At 36.4% G+C, this 19,986-nt stretch overlaps 1 protein-coding gene across 3 annotated transcripts; it reads right to left on the minus strand.

The window, feature by feature from the left end:
• Positions 1–1,180: 1,180 nt before the first annotated feature.
• LOC119788176 (CMP-N-acetylneuraminate-beta-galactosamide-alpha-2,3-sialyltransferase 1-like) lies at positions 1,181–8,965 on the minus strand. Of its 3 annotated transcripts, none has more exons than XM_038292350.1 (7): positions 8,830–8,965; positions 8,412–8,677; positions 8,106–8,302; positions 7,849–8,028; positions 4,569–4,614; positions 4,364–4,483; positions 1,181–1,500 (listed from the first exon to the last, which is right to left on the minus strand). In XM_038292350.1, exons 2-7 carry the CDS (start codon positions 8,640–8,642, stop codon positions 1,333–1,335), a joined length of 942 nt encoding a protein of 313 aa, XP_038148278.1. In that variant the 5' UTR covers positions 8,643–8,677; positions 8,830–8,965; the 3' UTR covers positions 1,181–1,332. The 3 variants fall into 3 exon arrangements, with proteins under 3 accessions (XP_038148278.1, XP_038148287.1, XP_038148298.1); XM_038292359.1 differs by having other exon boundaries at positions 8,825–8,939; XM_038292370.1 differs by lacking the exon at positions 7,849–8,028.
• Between the last annotated feature and the right edge of the window lie 11,021 nt (positions 8,966–19,986).

Consider the following 19,986-nt stretch of genomic DNA (forward strand, 5'->3'; position numbering starts at 1 on the left):
ATAAAGTAAACAGATCACGAGCTCATGTTTATTTGCTTTAAAATATATTTCTTGTACAATGACTCAAGAAAACTTTGAGGCAGCGACATAGTGTTGTGTTGTCTGAATTTACACCAGTCAAATGTAATACATTCTTACTGTACTGGAACCATCAGAATAAACAAAGAAAGGCTAATATTACCAAAGTTGTTTTTTCATTGTATGATGCATGCCGAGTTGATGACATACTTTATTAATGAATTGCTCATTATAAATGACAAGCTGAAAATAAAGATCTCAGGTTCCTCTACAAAAAATGGCATAATACAGTAAACCAGCAGAAATGAGGGGAAAGGGTCATGAATGGAGATAAATCTCTCGTCTTTAGTCTCTATCCACTTTACTTTAAGGGTTGTCCTTTAGCAAATATCTTTCCATCAAACTTTGATTAGCTTCCCCTTTCCCATCTAAGACAAGTATTCCTACCATGTCTACTCGTGGTCTTTTTAGGTGGTTGGTTTTCCATCATACATAAAATTCTGAGTTTGACCCAGAAACATTAGCTCCATTAAACCACAGCCTACTTGTTTGCTGTGTCCCCTCCATCCCTTGTAGGAACCAACAGCCTGGACTTACAGTCAGAAAATAAAAGCAGGAAAAAAATCAGCTGAAACCCCCCCCTCAAGTCAAATATCCCACATGGAAAGTCTGTTATTTCTTTAAGACAGACTTTGAATCCAAAATAGCAGCCACATACATCAACAACAGTGATTTACAAGGCATTCTCTTAAGGGTGATCCTAAAGTCAATGTTACTGTAACATCTGCATCTCTAAATCAAATCTAAGTTATAACTGGTATTTTGCATTTGGAAAGAACACCATAGCGGTTCTGTCTGTTGTCATTTTGAAAGCCCAACTGCTTTGACTTTGTTTACTGGAACCCCTTTAACTCTGTCATAAAATCATTTGCAGCTCCCAGGCCTACCAGTAAACTCAACAACTAAGGCCAGATTTGTGGAAAAGAGGACTGATACTTGTCCTGTTGGCATATTTTCTATTCTAGGTTTGAACCTCTGGAGTTATTCTCCCCTCACTGTATGCCCTAACTGCAATAAACCAGCATCAGGGTGCTGAATATCCTCTTGTGAACAATTATTCCCCCAAAAAATAAATAAATGCAACACAGCAGTATATCAATTATCTTTCTCCTCAAAAGATAATATAAAGAACTTGAAACAATCAGGAACCCATTTTGTTTAAATTCTTGTTTATGGTTGCGAAAATATATAACGAACGGGTTTAAAGAAAAGGTTTACAAATAAGCAAAACCTTCTTTGAATTGTGAGAAAGTATCAGCTCCCTTTGTAAAACGTGATGGTCTTTTCTTTAGCCAACTGTTGTATGATAGCATATTCCTGGTGTCCTGGATGCTGTCCAGTTTTTAACTTTTTGTTTCTCAGCCCCTCAAAGTAATGGCTCCAGTTTCCATCGTGGTCTGCTCCATAACCAAACACATGAACCTGGAAACAGATACAAATTCATTTTAGAAATATACCGAAGGCATTCTGTTCAGTCATGTAAGTGTGCTCTCTTTTACCCTCCCATTTCTCCAGTATTTTTCCATTTCCCATTACCGACCAACACTCAGCTGCACACAACCATGCAAATCTTCTGCTCTCATGGCCTCAACTAAACAAATTTTTTTTTGTTTTTAAAGTGTATACTTATGTTTTCTTGAGTGTTGTTGTTTTTATATTTTCTAAAGTTTAAAAATTCTTAATCTAAATTTAAAGGAACAAAACATTCATTTTCTTTAAATTAAGGTTCTTTATCTAAAGTTAAAAGAAAAACCAACAACCACACAACTGATATTTTTTTTGCTATACATGGGCACTTGGACGCTGCTGAATCTTACCGAAAGGATGTTTTTTTAGATGAATGCAGCATCACTAATCCTTTCTGAAATTTGACTTCCAAATGAACTGCAAAAGCTTTGCAAATTTAATAGGTGTGATTGGTGAAGTTGAGTTTTTCTGGGTCTGAAAGCCTTCCTGCACGATATCGCAATGTAACCCTGCTGATTGAAGTGTCACTGTCTTTAAGCTTGTTTTAATTTAAAATAGGACTTCCCAGTTTGAATATATGAGAGTGCAAAAAACTGTTAAGATAGAATTAAATCAAACATTTGAAATAGTTAAAAATAGGCTCTTTGTTTGCACCTTAGAGCTTTCTCTTTCCGGTTCTTTATCCTGAAAAGTGATCACTCAGGACAAACCCCTTACATAACACTTATATGTATTAAATAACCAGGAGACATGACATCAGATTCTGATAGAAATTGTAATCTTACTCAGATCAGGGAAGTTGCTTAGAGTTACATAAGGCAGCTGCTCACCTCTGGGCTCACCTCTCAGGAATTGGCCCCGATTAACAGTTAAAAAAGGAATTTTATACATCTCCAGTCTACCACATCATCACATCATTACATCATACATGTTAGCAGATGAGTAGACATAGTGTAACTTTCTGAGGGTCTGGTGTGGACATGTCCACACCAGCTTTGGCCTCATGAGGGGAGTCCATACATATAATTTCTGCTTTTTTCCACCTTTCCGCTTATTTACTTTAGCCAAAGGTAAAAGAGTTGGGTGGAGCTATCTGTGTTCAGAGTGTTTTGAGTGTTTTTTTTCTTCCCTCTCTCCTGTGTCCCGCATCTCGGTGTAACAACATCGAATCGGTCACTTTGAGACATCAGATTTGCGGTCGCATTTCACTGCGTACAGAGTCGCTACGTGGTTGGAGGAGAGACACAGCAGCACTCAGTGAATATTAACCGGTAGCTACTTCAATGTCTAAGTAAAAGTTAGCAGATGGGTTGGTTAAAACAATTAGAGATCATGCCACCGAAAAATCTGTTCATTAGACATACAGAGTTTTTTCAGCTAAAAATGGCAATAGATTGTAAATTTATACAAGTTAGTAATATAATGCAAGAAGCTTGAGAAAACATAGTTTGTTCTACTTTACTAGTTAAAAAAACCTGGCTTCTAAGAGGACCATGACTCCCAGTTACAGGTTAAAATGCTTTTTTATTGAGCAGAGAATCAGACTGCAGAGCTTCTACATATCTTGAAATTTTGTTTCTGACATTAGTAAATAGGTTCATAAATGTTTTTAAACAGAGAGAAGTAGGAAGAGCTGCAGATTTTAAGGGGAAACCAATTTACTGGGATATGCAACATGCAATACAATATATCTGCAATGCTATGCTATGCTATATTTAAAATGCAGCATATCCATATTTTTCTGGATGGAAATGAAATAAATTTTGGCATGGGAATCGGCTGTTATTCTTTATGAATGCGTTCGGGTTGAGTTACTGTGAAAGTTGGTGAGTCTCCCCACCAACTTTCATCACAAAGTTACACCCTTGGTAGACATCAATGGCTGCAGCCTTATCAAAACACTACATTTTGTTCTTAGCTGAAGGACACCGCTCCCATTTCATTCTCAAATATTTACCACATACAGAATGAAGATTAGAACTGTATATCCGTACATAGGAATTGTCCTAATTAGATAAACTATTATTGAAAACATAAGTTCTGACAAGCAACAGGCAGCTAATATTAAGGTGTTATAAACTCACACATAAATGATAATTATACTAACAAAATGTATTTTTACATTTTATGTCAGGCCCACATTCCCTTCACATCGTGTTTCACATATATCACACAGTGGAAGGGACACCACCTCCGTCGTACATTTTCTTTTCAAATTACAAAGCACCCACGTTTGGGTAATAATTCTATTGCAAATTATGATTTAAATGTTTATAAAGCGGCATTACTGTGATGCTTTTGAGATTTGGACTCGTTTCAGAATGTCAAAATACGAAACCGGAAGACTGTAAGAGAGCCATCTACTGCTGATAACATAACCTCATATCAAAATATTAAATGCCAATAAAAAATTGTAAATTGCAATCAGCAGTAGTGTTTTACAGGTACAAGGAATTGTGTTGGCGATTAGGTGCAATGCACAGACAAGGAAACATAGTTTGCATTCAAAGCTTTTGAAATACATCATTCGGATAAGACAAACACAAGGTTTGAGTTTTATAAGACTAATGTAGAAGAGTGCAACATAATGAAGAGGAAAATAGAGACAACTAGTTTAGGAGCTACTTTAAGCTCTGCTATTTTTGTGAGGTAATATCGGGTGAAGCAAAATGCTCCTTAGGAAAGAGATTCTTGGATGTGTTGATTTGGCACTAAATAAAATAATTTCAATATACAGACATCCTGATTTTAGAAGGAATTAAATAAATATAACAAGCAAACAACACTGTACGTGTTGGAAATTTCCAAACAGACATACCTCATCACAAATGTGAAGTGCAAAGATAAAAGCCATAAAGCCAGTGGATGGATAGTTTCCTTTCTTTTTCAGCCAGATCTCATGAACATATCTCATAAAGGCTGGATTAAGCACCATGACCTGTTAAAAAAAAAAAAAAGTTATTTCATAAGACTCAAAATTACCTTTCCTGCTCAACTAGAAATATTCTGCACCTCAAACTCACCAAATCTTTGTTAGCTTTGATCTTGGTTTTTATTGGTGCATATGACCTGTTAAATAAAAAAAGCATTGTTAAGAACAAATTTCATCGCTGGCCTATAGAAAATAATCTATTTCACATGTAATGTAGTAATCAGATTTTTTTGACCAACATACAGTAATGTGTTCCATACAGTAAATGTTATCTAAGAGGAAACACATATATCTTTTTTAATATTTAGCTAAAAAGCGTATCCAAACAGCAGGAAAAGCATTTTAGTCAGTACTTCATATCAAAACATTTTGTTGCACTAATGCTGCATCCACTCCATTTTTTGAGCATCAAAAAGGCGTCACTTTGGATGCTGAGGCACCTGGAAGTCAGATGTGCATTGAAGCACTTTTGACACCATTGATGAGCATTGTGCAAAGTGTGTTCAGACACTTCTGACAGGCATTGCTTGTCAGCATTATTTGCTGTAGCGAGGGAGAAAATCTTTGTTTTAGGATTCATTTAAGCAAGAGTGTGCACCTTAAAACTTAATCATTGTAGTCAGTTCATCAGGACTTTGATTATAGCTTTAGATGTTCTGTTAGTGACTCTACCACAAGGCCAATCTGTGCAATAAGCTAATTTGCAAGTGCATTCAGCTATATTCATCTATGTCAAAATGAATTATCCAATTACGGCAGTTAAACCTACATATTTCTTATTTTAAAATCATCAAAGAATGCTAAAGTACATCTTATACCTAATACTAATGACTTTTGTCTAAAGTCATCATTGGACAGTCTGGCAAAACATGATTACTCCTTGTTTATCTGCATTTTTATTTTTCATCTTTACTTAGACTATTATTGAAGAAAAGCAGTCTCATTGGAATCTGCCTTTTTTTTTTTAACACAGAATTTTAAACACTAAATTTCTTACACTCAATTTTTATCTGGTAAAAATTCACCAGAAAAAAAAAATGAATAAAAAATAAATCAGCTGCAAAAGTGTTGTCCTTTTGGTGAACTCAAGCCAAAGCAATCTACACTTGATAGAGTCGAGCAGCTTCTAGCCAATGAAATTAGCTCATTTGGTCACGTGATACAACGGCTGTGCTCAGCGCTGTTCCCGGCTGAATGAGGCTTTTTTTGTGTGTTAAACAGATAGAATTACAAAACGTCAGCTACTAACAGACAGCTATTAGAGTTTTTCCTCTTATCAGACTTGGTGAAACAACTGAGCCGGTCACAGCTAGTACGGCACTCCTGTCTGCCAAGGCTCTTGGTTTGATCCGGAAGAAGCTGCCGGTGGCAAACAGTTTTTCTTCTTTATTTTGGCCAGAGGCAACATGGCGGCGGCAAACAGACAGGAGTGCCGTACTAGCTGTGATCAGCTCAGTTGTTTCACCCAGTCTGATAAGAGGAAAAACTCTAATGGCTGTCTATTAGTAACTAACTGTTGTTTTGTAATTCTGTTTTAACAAAAAAAAAAAAAAGGCCTCATTCAGAAGGGGAACAGCGCTGGGGGCAGCCATTGTGTCATGTGACCAAATGAGCCAATTTCATTGGCTAGAAGCTGCTCGACTATCGAGTGTAAATTGTTTTGGCTTGAGTTCACCAAAAGGTCAACACTTTTGCGGCTGAATTTTTGCATTTGAACTTTTTGCAGCTGAATTTTTTTGCAGCTGAATTTTTACCAGATAAAAATTGAGTGTAAGGAATTCAATGTCTAAAAAAAGTCAGTGTTTAAAATTCAGTGTTAAAAAAATTCAGTGTTCAAAATTCGGTGTTAAAAAAAGGCAGTTTCCAATTAGACTGTTTTTCTTTCATAGACTATGCACTATTAACCATAAATACAAAAGAAGGCAAAGAAGAAAAAAAAAAAAGAAAAAAACTACAACATTTATGTATAAATCTAAAGCGGAAAGTGTTGCTGTTGGAAATATGGTAGGATCTTATTTCCGGGGAGAGACAAGTGATAAAACAAAGGATGTAAACGCATTTACTCTCTCAGAAAATATTTATCATTTTACACATGGTAGTTTAGTACTTTTCATATAATAAAGGAGAGAAAAGAGTAATTTACATCTTTTTTGTAAAGTACAATCGAGGAAGAGCTAAATAGTGGTTGAGCTGGTGCTACAGATCGTGCTACCAGTAGGGGTTGGTTAGTGACAGCAGTTCAAAGTTAAGAGTGTTCTTTATGGGTTAAAAACAGCAAGTACCAGAATATAAAATAAAACATGTTTCAGCAGCAAGTCTAATTATTTTATGTATGCATTGACTGTATAAACTGTTTTGCGAAAAACTGGTAAAATAATTTAGTGGAATGATCAGAGCATTTACCCTTTCATTTGTAAAAGAAAAAAAAAAATCTCCTGTATTCTTTAAATATATTTATATATTCTTGTTTGTTTTTGATGTCTATATATGGAGGACCAGCTCTACCATATTTAAAAATACAGAAATAAATGATCAATAAATAAATAAATACTTGCCCCCAAAAATACAACAAATAAACGTAGGTAAAAATTGAAATTATACAGTGAGATATAAATGTATACATCTCTTAATTAGCTTCTTTATTTATTCGCCTTTGCAATGATATTGCAATGATGATTATACTCTTCAACACTATTAATTACTTTTTAAGTATTAATTTATGTGCATGTTATAATATTTTTGTCTGTTTTATTCTTCCTTTTTATTTTTTAACCTATTTATTTCTTCTATGCCATTTATTTCTGCCCGTCTTTTTTGCATTTCTGTTTGCATTTCTGCCTCATTATGCAAATGAGGAAGGGCTGTGTCTTAGAGGGTAACCTTTTACCCAATTGGATGAAAGCAAAGCTAACCTTTATCAGAACTGTACTGGCAGGTATCTTAAAGTTACGGAGCCAAATAAAAAATTAATGGGCGAGTTGTTTGTTTTAAGCGTGGCAGACTAGCTTTCCTCTAGCGGTAGCAGCGGATAGAAATGAATTGGGTTATTTTTAGCTTTTTATTTTAACCAGATTGCCACAAAAAATAATGTTTACGTCAGTGTTTATACCTTTATTGAATAAAAGTTTGAGTAACTTTATAAAATAACAAAAAAATATATTATAAAAATATATCATATACAGTATAATATAAAAATATTGAATATAATATAAAAATATGGAAGTGTGTAATTTTAACATTAAAATAATTCTAAGACGCGTTAACAAATGCAGGTATATGTTGGAATAATTACAGTAATGAGTAATTAGGTTTGAATATATAGAAACATTTAAGACCATAAAGTTTCGAATAAAGCCAATAATTTGACTCACCTTCCATAAAATCCCGTTGTAATGGCCTTCATGACCCACTCAAGATCCAATACTTTGAATGGAAACAGCACAAGATGAGTTGAGTTGTCTAAATCCACGGCGCTCTCTGGATACATGACATGATGAGTCGTTCTGGTCCCAACATCTTCTTCATAGCCTTTTATTTTTGCATAGTTAATTCTAAACAGTCCAAAAGGACAAATATATTTAACTGTCAATATTTCGAAACTTCTTTTTGTTAAGATCTTGAAATTTACCTTATGACGATATCTTGGAAATCTATTAAAGGTCCGTAATGGGATCCTTTCAAATTGACAGAGTTTCCCACCACAGCACAAGTCCTGCATTTGTCAGGGCTGGGTTTTATAAGATCAGGAATGGGGGAAATGATCTTAAACAGCTTGTCCAACGTGGATTTAAAATAAGTAAAGTTGTGTTTTTCTTTTTGTAAGCGCTGAAACAAAAAGCAAAGACATTTTGTAATTTTCAGATTACTAAAGTGACAAGAATGGCACACTTCTTTTAAAACCTTTGAAGACATATGGAGACATTTATAACCTTACCTTCCACCACTGAAACGTTTCTTCTGATACACTGGTGTTAGCAGACAGAAATGGTTTAACAGAACGTCGCAGATGATGATTCAGCATCGTATGATGGCTAGAAAAGCAGACCTCACAGGGACAAGTGTCATTGTATCGAAGCTGAAGCCGCTGAGTGAAATCTGACCTCCAAAGCAAAGAAAGAGAAGCTACGGACAACAGGAAAATCCCCAACTTCACTTTTAATGTCATGCTGGTTTTGCAACTCTTCCTATTTCAGTTTCAGCCTGTAAAGACAAAGTGCATTTACGTATACTTCTAACCATCAGTTGATCCAAAGTCAAACTTATATAAAAGCCTTTTTATATAAACATAAAATGTATTTGCTTTTATCAAAGTCACCACAACTTAAAATCAATAGGGCAAATTATTACCTTACCTTAAGACCTGCTCCTTTTGAGCTTCCGGTATGGTTTTCAAGTCCGGGCGTCACCTGTGACTTCTTCAACTTTCAGGAAGCTGACTACATGTGTGACATGGGATGCTGTGTTGTGGAAGGAAACAGGGGAAAAAAAAACAAATAAAGGTAGAGGTGTGGTTTCATTAGGTCCCATCCACCAGAGGCTTTGACAACAAATATGATCTCTTTTGGTAAACATTCTGGAATGTTGTTACCGTAGTAAATTCTTAGTTCACAGCACCATGGCAAGCAATTTGTCTGCCTTTTTAAGAAAATAACATTTTTTAAATAGTTAGAAACTACAAGAGGACGCAACCTCTGGAGTTCATACAGGGGCCGCATATTGGAATTGGTCATTAGTCTCTGTGAGAGCAAAGTAAACTGCAGATTTGAAATCTTTAGCCTAATATATTAAAGGAAAGGTCCGGTAAGCAAAAGGATCATTATTTATCCATTCACCAATTCATTTTCTGTCATGTTTATCAAGTGGGGTAGCGAGGAGTGAACCCATGCATGCTCAGGGAGAACACGCAAACTCCATACAGAAAGACCCTGGACTGGGAATCGAAACCGGAGCCTTCTTGCTGTAAGGCACCAGTGCTACCTAGAAATGATACGTTCTCTGTGATTTAATACATTTTTCGTTAATAAGTAAAAAAAAATAAAAATAACAGTTTTCGTCGTAATCACTGTGTCTGGGAGCGGCCATTTTTGTCCAAATATAGCAACACCTCACTCCTGACATCTTCCGGCAGTGACATCACGGTGCGGTAAGCCTAGCGCCATTCTCCCCGCTTTACAAGCAAAACCAATGGGAGCTACTAGACACATCTGCAATCAACAACAATTATTTAGGATAATTTAAATTCACGAGAGCTATAGTTAAACTGACAATGCCCACGTGCATGGCAGTTGGATGTTGTAATACATCGGGTAAAAGAGTTATTTCACCTTTCTGATTTCCTGATCCTCCAAGGGCGGGTTGGTTGTTGGATTGCCAACTTGAAGAGGGAGGATTTGCTATTGAACCTCTGGCCAGAAAAAAAACACGTAATATGTAGCCAACATTTGGAAGAAGAATGTTTTCTAGATGACTTGGATAATAGCGCGTTGAGACAAACAGGACAACCATTGATCAACAGCCCATACCGCACCGTCACAAACTGGTAGGTGTCAGTAGTGTTCTTAGACAAACATGGATGCCTCCAGTAAAGAACATTTAAATGAAATTTACTCTTAATAAAAAACAATTTTCATTTCTTGAACAGTATGTAATAATTTCATGTTTAAAACACTTTCAGAATTTTGAATTCTGAATATGACTTAACCTTCAAATAATCAGCTAACTGTATTTTATTTATAAGACACAAGAGCAAGAGTTTGAGTGTTTTTTTTGCTGTTGTTGCTGTTTTTTTTTTGGCTTTTGGGATAGGATTCTATTCACCCAAGATCTTCCCCAAGGGTTTCTGTGGTATAATGCTAATGTTACCCTAAGGACACATAGGTCAGAATCGACAGTCTGTTGATTCTGACTTCTTTGAACTTTGCCGTTTCGTTCTTGAAACTAGATCCACAAAGCATTTCTTTTATAGGCTATACTGTAGGTTTACCAGAGATGGGAAGTAACGAAGTACAAATACTTCATTACTGAACTCAAGTAGATTTTTCTGATATTTTTACTTTACTTTACTACTTATTTTTATGGTGACTTTTTACTTCTACTCCTTACATTTTTACACAAATATCTGTACTTTCTACTCCTTACATTTTAAAAAATTGGCTCGTTACTTTAGTTTTGAATCATTTCAATGGAGTTACCGTTATTATTTTTCACGTCATCAATACCAAATTCAATCTAATTGGATGGGAATCTACGTTGCATTTGATGCACCACTACAAGATGAATCGACAGATTCTGCGGTATTCATTGGCGGCAAATCATTGCAGCTTGGTGGCGGTGGCGTTAGCATAGTAGCATGGACGACGAGATGATTGAAAATGAACACAACGGAGATCTAGTCCTATTGGCAGACATCCATTTAAAATGTAGGCAACGGCATGAAAAAAGTGGTTTCTACTTTTACTTTTATACTTTAAGTAAATTTACAAGCCTGTACTTTGTTACTTTTACTTGAGTAAAGAAGTTTAATCAGTACTTCCACTTTTACCAGAGTATTTTTTAACATAAGTATCTGTACTTTTACTCAAGTACGGAAAGTGAGTACTTTTGCCATCTCTGAGGTTTACATGGATATAATAGGCTTAAAACGGATTATAGCAACATCCACCTACACACAAATAATGGGATTAAAGGCCTGATAAGATCAAAAAAGGTTTCATGTAAACATGAAAGGCTGAAGATAATGACATTCGGAAAGAATTTTCATTCTGATGGAGAGAGGTGTTTTTTTCCGAGCACCATTTCTTTACTAACCTTCATTCACTGGTTCCTGGTCCTCCTTGCTGGAGGAGTGGTTCTAAATGTTACAAGCAGATGAACATGTCATCATGCATACTACCCCTCTAGCAAAGGAGCATTAGCATAGTGAGCGCTGAGCCCTAATGAGCTGAATAAAGATCAGGTGTGAGTGGAACTAACTAGAAGGAAGGCAAAGGGAAAGGAAATAAGCACAAGGGGGCAGCAGAGAGTAGCTAAAGACTGCTTGATTTAATGGAAAATAAACCAAAGATCAACAAAATAGAATAATTGAAAACTAAAAAACTCAGCCTCTGTTCAAATTCATGGGCTGAGTCTTCGAAGGATGTGGTTTACCTGGACTGGATCCTTTGAAATCCTTGAAAATAAGGCAACTTTTAAGGAGAGTTTTGGCTGTGAATTTAAACAGGTCTAGCCTTCGGTCGCTTTTGTTCAACTGTCGCTTTAGCAACCATGAGAGCTGACTCACAAAGCAGGAAAAGATGAGTATCGAACTTTTCAAAGCTGTATTTTTTACATTTTTTTCCTTTCTTTTTTTTTTGTAAAGTGAACAAAGACTACACTCATGAGAACACATAGGTGACAACCACTGTGAGCAAGTTAAAATAAAATCAAACGTAATAATATAAACCTTAATCCGGTAAATAACATGCTGCTGTTATTTTGCACATCTATGATGTTGCTGCTATTGGTTATTTATTCTCCAGGTGCAAAGTTTTATATTGTTAAAACACTTTACAGTAGAGTATTTTATTGTTTATATTCTAACTCTGCACTGTTATGTTATTCTTAGACATTTTTCTACGGTCCACATTTGTGTGACCATTTATTTCAATAATCCTTCTGCTGCTGTAAATTTCTCCATTGTGGGACTATTAAGGGATTTTCTGTTTGATTCTATAAAAGGGGTAGAAAGATATAAGTAAATCTAAAAAAATGTATGTATAAAACATATCTGCAAAATATCTTATATTCAACAGCAAATTGTGCAAAATAGCAATAAAAAAATAAAATCATATCAGTTTTATAGTCCCCATACTGCAGATATATTAGAATCTGTCCAGTAAGAGATTTGGATTTTATTAGATATCAAACGTTACCCGCCAGGTATCTGACTCAATAACCATTAAAACAACTATCTTCATTCATTTCAGACAGAACTATTCATGGGGCTATCCATCCATTTTCTGACACGCTTGTCCCAATGAGGGTCGCAAGGGGTGCTGGTGCCTATCTCCAGCTGTCAATGTGCGAGAGGCGGGGTAAAATCGATCCAGTCCATCGCAGATTCATGGAACTATTCATACTTATATTATATTAAACTGAACTTCAAATATTCACCACTGTTCGGTGTCAAGTAACTTTGTCCTCTGATCATGGAGCGGGCAGCTTGCTTGGTCTTGCAATGAATCCTGGGATATCCAAGGATAGAGAGGATACATCGGACCCATCCTTCAAATCGGGCAAAAATGAGGACGCATTTTTAGGCTGAATAGTGAATAGCTGAATAGGCTTGGAAACCGACCAGACCTTGGTGCCGGGCTATGATGTAATAGGTCTTTGAATCTGGCCTTCGGAGGATGCAGCCCATGAATTGAATAAGTATGGGTTTGTTTACAAAACAGGCAGCTTCTTCTTCAACTACTAAACCTTTTAATGGAAAACTTGACAGTTCTGCACATGCTTAAATGATTTAATGTGATCAAACGCTTGGTACATATATACACAGGTCATTATTATACTTAGTAGTGATGTTATGAGATGAGACAAGGCTTCCAGGCGTGTGTCGAGTAATGGAGGGGGCGTTTCCACGAAGTGTGTGTCGAGGACTAATTCATTTAGAGGTGGGGCCAAAATTTATGACGTCCGAGGCGTCGCTACTGTGATACCACGTGACCGCTTCGGGAAGTGGTTCAGGAAGCGTCAGAATTTTGACAGGCATTTAAACAGCCTCAGTATTCAGTCAAGATGTGGAAGTTTGTAGGAGTTGCTGTCAACTAAATAGAGTTTGGATAGATTCTTAGAATAGATTGGTTGGAAAAAACACCAATCTAGTTGCTTAAAACTATTTTGGTTAGAATAAAAAATGTAATGGTCAAAATCTGAGCAGGCCACCAGACACAGTTGCAACATTAGTGTTAAGTAGGATTTTCTCCATTAAACAGTTAACCACATATGTGGCGACACAGACTCCATCTCCTGAGCTTGATGGTTCAAGATCTGCCTTTGACTTTTGAAAGTTGCAATTACAGGTGCTGGTCATAAAATTAGAATATCATGAAAAAGTAGATTGATTTCAGTAATTCCATTTAAAAAGTGAAACTTGTATATTATATTCATACATTACATACAAACTCATATATTTCAGATGTTTATTTTGTTTAATTTTGATGATTACAAATGACAACAAATGAAAATCTCAAATTCATCATATCAGAAAATTAGAATATTACTGAAGACCAATAAAAACAAAGGATTTATAGAAATGTTGGCCAACTGAAAAGTATGAACATGAAAAGTATGAGCATGTACAGCACTCAGTATTTAGTTGGGCCTCCTTTGGCCTGTATTACTGCAGCAATGCGGCGTGGCATGGAGTCGATCAGTCTGTGGCACTGCTCAGGTGTTATGATAGCCCAGGTTGCTCTAATAGTGGCTTTTAGCTCTTCTGAATTGTTGGGTCTGGTGTATTGCATCTTCTTCTTCACAATACCCCATAGATTTTCTATGGGGTTAAGGTCAGGAGAGTTTGCTGGCCAATTAAGAACAGGGATACCATGGTCCTTCAACCAGGTACTGGTAGCTTTGGCACTGTGTGCAGGTGCCAAGTCCTGTTGGAAAATGAAATCTGCATCTCCAAAAAGTTGGTCAGCTGCAGGAAGCATGAAGTGCTCTAAAACTTCCTGGTATGTGGCTGCGTTGACCCTGGACCTCAGAAAACACAATGGACCAACACCAGCAGATGACATGGCACCCCAAACCATCACTGACTGTGGAAACTTTACACTGGACTTCAAGCAACGTGGATGAAGTGCCTCTCTTCTTTTCCTCCAGACTCTGGGACCTTGATTTCCAAAGGAAATGCAAAATTTACTTTCATCAGAGAACATGACTTTGGACCACTCACCAGCAGTCCAGTCCTGTTTCTCTTTAGCCCAGGCAAGACGCTTCTGACGCTGTCTGTGGTTCAAGAGTGGCGTGACACAAGGAATGCGACAGCAGAAACCCATGTCCTTCATACGTCTGTGTGTGGTGGTTCTTGAAGCACTCACTCCAGCTGCAGTCCACTCTTTGTGAATCTCCCCCACATTTTTGAATGGGTTTTGTTTCACAATCCTCTCCAGGGTGCGGTTATCTCTCTTGCTTGTACACTTTTTTCGACCACATCTTTTCCTTCCCTTCGCCTCTCTATTAATGTGCTTGGACACTGAGCTCTGTGAACAGCCAGCCTCTTTAGCGATGACCTTTTGTGTCTTGCCCTCCTTGTGCAAGGTGTCGATGGTCGTCTTTTGGACAACTGTCAAGTCAGCAGTCTTCCCCATGATTGTGTAGCCTATAGAACTAGACTGAAAGACCATTTAAAGGCTTTTGCAGGTGGTTTGAGTTAATTAGCTGATTAGAGTGTGGCACCAGGGGCCATCAATTTTGAACCTTTTCACAATATTCTAATTTTCTGATATGATGAATTTGAGATTTTCATTTGTTGTCATTTGTAATCATCAAAATTAAACAAAATAAACATCTGAAATATATGAGTTTGTATGTAATGTATGAATATAATATACAAGTTTCACTTTTTAAATGGAATTACTGAAATCAATCTACTTTTTCATGATATTCTAATTTTATGACCAGCACCTGTATACTTAATTATTTTGGCTAATGAGACTAATTTGTATTGGTTTGCCCTAGTAACAATATAGATTGGATAAAAGTGCTGCCAAATTAAGTCGGTTTAGCTAAAAGATTGGTTGAACACATAACTTCCAACCCGATTAAAACCAAAAAATGTGGAAAACCTATTATGTTTGTGTAAAAATTACTAACATCTTTCATTTTGCTCATTGCCCAATTTGCACAAACACTTTCACTGTCTGCTTGAGTTTATTTCACTAAAATGGCAGAAAAACAGTGCACCTTGAATGATTGTTCTAAGAAATTTTACAGTTAAAAAAAAAACTGACTAAAGATTTTATTATACACCCCAACCATTAACAAATTAAAAGGAACTTAAAAGGGGGTAAAAAGAAAAACAATTGCAAAAAATTAGAGCTTATATTACTAACTGTAGTTCTGCACTCCACCAGTGGGTGGTGACATGTTCACATGAGCCTTCATGAACTGTGGGGATCATTGAAGCAATTTGGCCAAACGGTTCAATGCCTCATGAGGCTTCATCTCACCATCACTAGTATTTAGTGTCCATGTAAACAGAGATTTTGAATTTCCAATCAACCAAGACTTTAAATCAGTCCCTTCTTTAGGAGCTGATATCTCTGATGTACTGTAAGACAAGTCCTTAATCACCAATCAGAGGTGAGAGTTCAAACCAGACTGAACTCTTCTTAGACCCCATGCAGGTAAACTACAACCCTCACCTTGGTTTTTGTTCTGTTTTAGTTCTCCAACTCCATGGTGCTTCTTTTTTACTTACTTCCCAGCCACCATATAGCAACATACGTAGCTCCATCTCCTGCCGCTAATCATCTACAAGTTGTTCCACCTGTTGCACTCCCTTTACTTACCTGGCTCACAATTCCCTTGCTGCCAAAATGTAAACTGATTACTGCTTGTATGTCTTCCCAGAAGTTTGTTACTCTATCTCTGGGTAATCAATTAAAAATCAGTGGTGTCCAAATAAAGAAAATCAAAAACCAATAAAGGTCCGGAGACATTTTTAATTACACTCCATTACTTTAAACAGAATTTAACACTGAAATAAAATGCAGATGTTTATTCCTCCATGTTATAAATTTAATTTTTAAATAAAAACTTTGAAAAATAGAAAGTTCCATTTTAAAATCTAAATTGTTTTTGAAGCTTCTGTGACCTCTGGTCTATCTGTTCTTGACATTCAGCCTTATTGGAAACACAGCTGCTGACCTTTTGGATAGCTGGGGTCCATGTCTGCGAATCTTTTTTGCCATTTCAAGCCTGGGCTAATCCTCTCTCTGGACTAAAGTCTAGCCTGGTGCTGTCGGCTACTCCGGTTCAAGTCTGCCTCTGCATGAACTGTCAGACTCAGTCCCACTTATTTCCAGGACCTACCTCCCTCCCTCTTCTCTGCAACATCTTTACCATTTTCAAGTAACTCACACTTGGGCTTAGACAGACTTTATTGTCATTTTGTACACACAGAGTAAATACAAAAAGCAATTTCGTTCAATAGAGCTCTAGAGACCTTTCCATTTCTAAGCAGAAAAACGCAAACATGGTGATCAAATGTAAATTGGACTGGCCTCATATATGATTTACAGTCTCCAACATTCAGTGGGGTTTTTCTATTGGTTTTATTTAAAAAAATATATTTTCAATAAAACATTAAATTGTTATAGTGTGTCAGCTTGAATTACCAGGTTCCCCAGGTTAAAACATAACATCTCTCTGCTAAACCTGGTTTTTAAACTCCTCAATTTTCATCAGATATACGCACCAGTCTTTCACTTTTGGATTTTTTTTTCTTGGCTTTTAATATAATGCTACCTCACATTTTATTCCTGGGAGTACTTGAATAGTTTTTCTTTTTTGTAACAATCTGGGTTGTTGGATTTCTGATTTTTTTCAATTAACAGGACACATAGAACGAGAGTGAATAATTGTTTTTCAGATTTAAATGTTTGAAATGATTTAAACACTTTCAGTGGGTCACTTAAGACTATGTACCATCACCTCTACTTTATATTCCTTTGTATCTTTGGTGTCCTGTTCTGGTCCTACTGCATTTACCAAAATGATGCTGACATTTTCATGGATTTTATTAGATATCAAGAGCACTCTAAAACTTAAATGAATTGCTTCAATCGGTAACAAGTATTTCAATGATTAGCTCAGGGAAACTTCATTCAATGAAGTAACTCATTGGAGCTGGGTTTTCTTTTTACTGTGTAATTACAGCCCTGTGTGCTTACTTCAGTTTTTTGTTTGTTCTTTTATTCTTTGTTTAACAATCCAGTTTTTAATAAATATTGATTTAGATTTTAAAGTCAGGCTCTCTAATGTGTCTTGATGTGTTTTAACATGTGGAACCTCAGGCACTTTAAGCATTGCATACCCAATGGGAATGTTCAGTTATGTTGATGCTTTTATTCTGTATGAGGGTGTATATGCCTTTTAAAGCACACCAAAACAAATATAACAATGAGTGTAAATAAAGTAACCTTAAACCTTGAAGCTAGAAACTAAATACCTACTCCCCAAGCAACAGACGTCATGTGGCTGGTCATATTCCTAAATTAGTCCAGAAATAATTATTGAAAATTAGCCTGTGTTTGGTCGGTTGCATTTTGTCCCACTTTGGTCCAATAATAGACGTTGAAACAAAGTTGCAATCCCAGTTTTCAACGTCTTTTCAACTATCTAAAAATTACAGCTTTATTCCTTTCACTATTGAACCAAATATAGACGTCGTTTGGACATAAATCATGTTGTCTTTTCGATGTCTTTTAAACCAATTTTTGCTTGATGGGCTATGCTGTCAGAACCATCACTCCTGCAAGAGCTGGCATCACTGATGTCACTACAGTCATTTTTGCAGGAACTATTAACTTTGATAACACACCTGTCACTTCTAATGGAACTGATATACAGTACAGACCAAACGTTTGGACCCATCTTCTCATTCAAAGAGTTTTCTTTATTTTCATGACTATAAAAATTGAAGATTCACACTGAAGGCATCAAAACTATGAATTAACATGTGGAATTATATACTTAACAAAAGTTTCAAACAACTGAAAATATCTGTCTTTTATTCTAGGTTCGTCAAAGTAGCCGTTTTCACTTAACAGGTGTCCCCTGTCAGGTTTAATAAGTGTGTTTAATAGTGATTGTTAAGCTCCTAACGGCAAAGCTCTATGCAGGCCTGAACTTGTCATACTTCTCTCTCTTTTTGATTTTGATTTTTTACCATATTCAGTGAAAGGAATTGTGCTATAATGTATCATCATGTACTGTTCACACTTCGAAGAGTAGTGTATCCAAAGAAGTTGCATTAAATATTGTTGGTTTTTAAAAAACAAAATTATTTTAACTTTTTACAAATCCAATAGTTGAATAACATGGATAATTGTATTAGAAACAATAAATATGAGTTGTTGTGCTCATTTAAAAGTTTATTCAATAACAGAGGAGAAGAGGGGTTTTTAGATTGAAAAGGTGGTTTATTTTAATATTATATACAATATAAGGTTTTCGACTATTATGTGATTGAGAAAGATTCATTACAGACCCTGTAATTAACTGGATTATATATATATATATATATATATATATATATATATATATATATATATATATATATATATATATATATATATATTAGTGTGTGTATATGTGTGTGGAAATACCAGGAAAAAAGAATATGAGAAATTTTAGAAATACCACGGGCTCAGGGAAGAACTAGAGAGAGCCTGAAAGCTGAAGGAAACACTAGTGCCCGTAGTCATTGGAGCATGAGGGGCAGTAACCTCCAGAGTGGAGAAGTGGTTCTAACCAAGAAGAATGGAGTCTTAGGAACAGATGCTAAGAAGAACCCTGAAGCTTCTAGGTCTCTGGTAGAAGACCCGAGCTTGTGATGAAGAAGCCACCCAACCCACCCAGGAAAACGAGGGGTGAGTGAGAGAGTAAAGAGGGTAGGAACTTCTGAAACTGGTGAAAAAACTATATGCACCACCTTTCATCAAACTCGAAACCACGCCCACATTCCAAAGTGACAGCCGGAAGTCCCGCCTTAATTAAACCGGAAGTCCCGCCTTAATTAAACCGGAAGTCCCGCCTTAATTAATATAAAATTAATATAAAATTAATATAAAATTGATATAAAATTAATATAAAATTGATATAAAATTAATATAAAATTTATATAAAATTGATATAAAATTGATATAAAATTAATATAAAAAAATTTTTTCTTTCCCATCCCCCACATCAGCTCACCCCCCCACTTCCGCCCACTTTCCCATCCCCCACATCAGCCCATCCCCCACTTCCGCTTCTCTTGATGTATAAGACCCTTCCTCCGACCTGCGTAGTCATTGAATCCTTTCCAATATGGCTCCAGTAAGAAACAGGCTTCGCGCTATCATTTCTGAGACACCAGTCACGATCTTCAGCGATCAGACCAATTTTTGGCGTGCTCTGGAGACCCCCCGCAAGGGTACACTTTTTGTATGCAGAGCTCAGATGCCTCCGACCCACGCTCTGCAAGAAGAATGGTCTCTGGAACCCTATGGTGCCAGCGGTAAATGGGGGTATGTTTTCAAGTACGAAACTGGGGATCTGTGTCTCTATCAGCGGGGTGAAGAAGTTGAGAAGCTGCAGACTATCCACTCAATGGGTGTCTTATCATCAAACGACTGGGCTGTTCTGAAACTCATCATGCTCCGTAGACTAGACCGCGAGGACCTGAATGTAGCAGGCCTTGTTGTTAGCCAAGGAGCAGAGGACGGAATCACGGATACACCCGATGCTAAGCGCAACAA

This window comes from Cyprinodon tularosa, unplaced genomic scaffold (genome assembly GCF_016077235.1).
Source record: "Cyprinodon tularosa strain WSP-4 unplaced genomic scaffold, ASM1607723v1 ctg1087, whole genome shotgun sequence".
Taxonomy (NCBI): domain Eukaryota; kingdom Metazoa; phylum Chordata; class Actinopteri; order Cyprinodontiformes; family Cyprinodontidae; genus Cyprinodon; species Cyprinodon tularosa.

Excerpts from the sequence above, each read along its gene's own strand:
- LOC119788176 (XM_038292350.1), bottom strand. The coding sequence starts at position 8,642 with ATGACATTAAAAGTGAAGTTGGGGATTTTCCTGTTGTCCGTAGCTTCT. Across the intron at positions 8,303-8,411 it reads AAACGTTTCAGTGGTGGAAG|CGCTTACAAAAAGAAAAACA; the intron begins GTAAGGTTATAA and ends TTTTTGTTTCAG. Across the intron at positions 4,484-4,568 it reads TCAAAGCTAACAAAGATTTG|GTCATGGTGCTTAATCCAGC; the intron begins GTGAGTTTGAGG and ends TTTTTTTAACAG.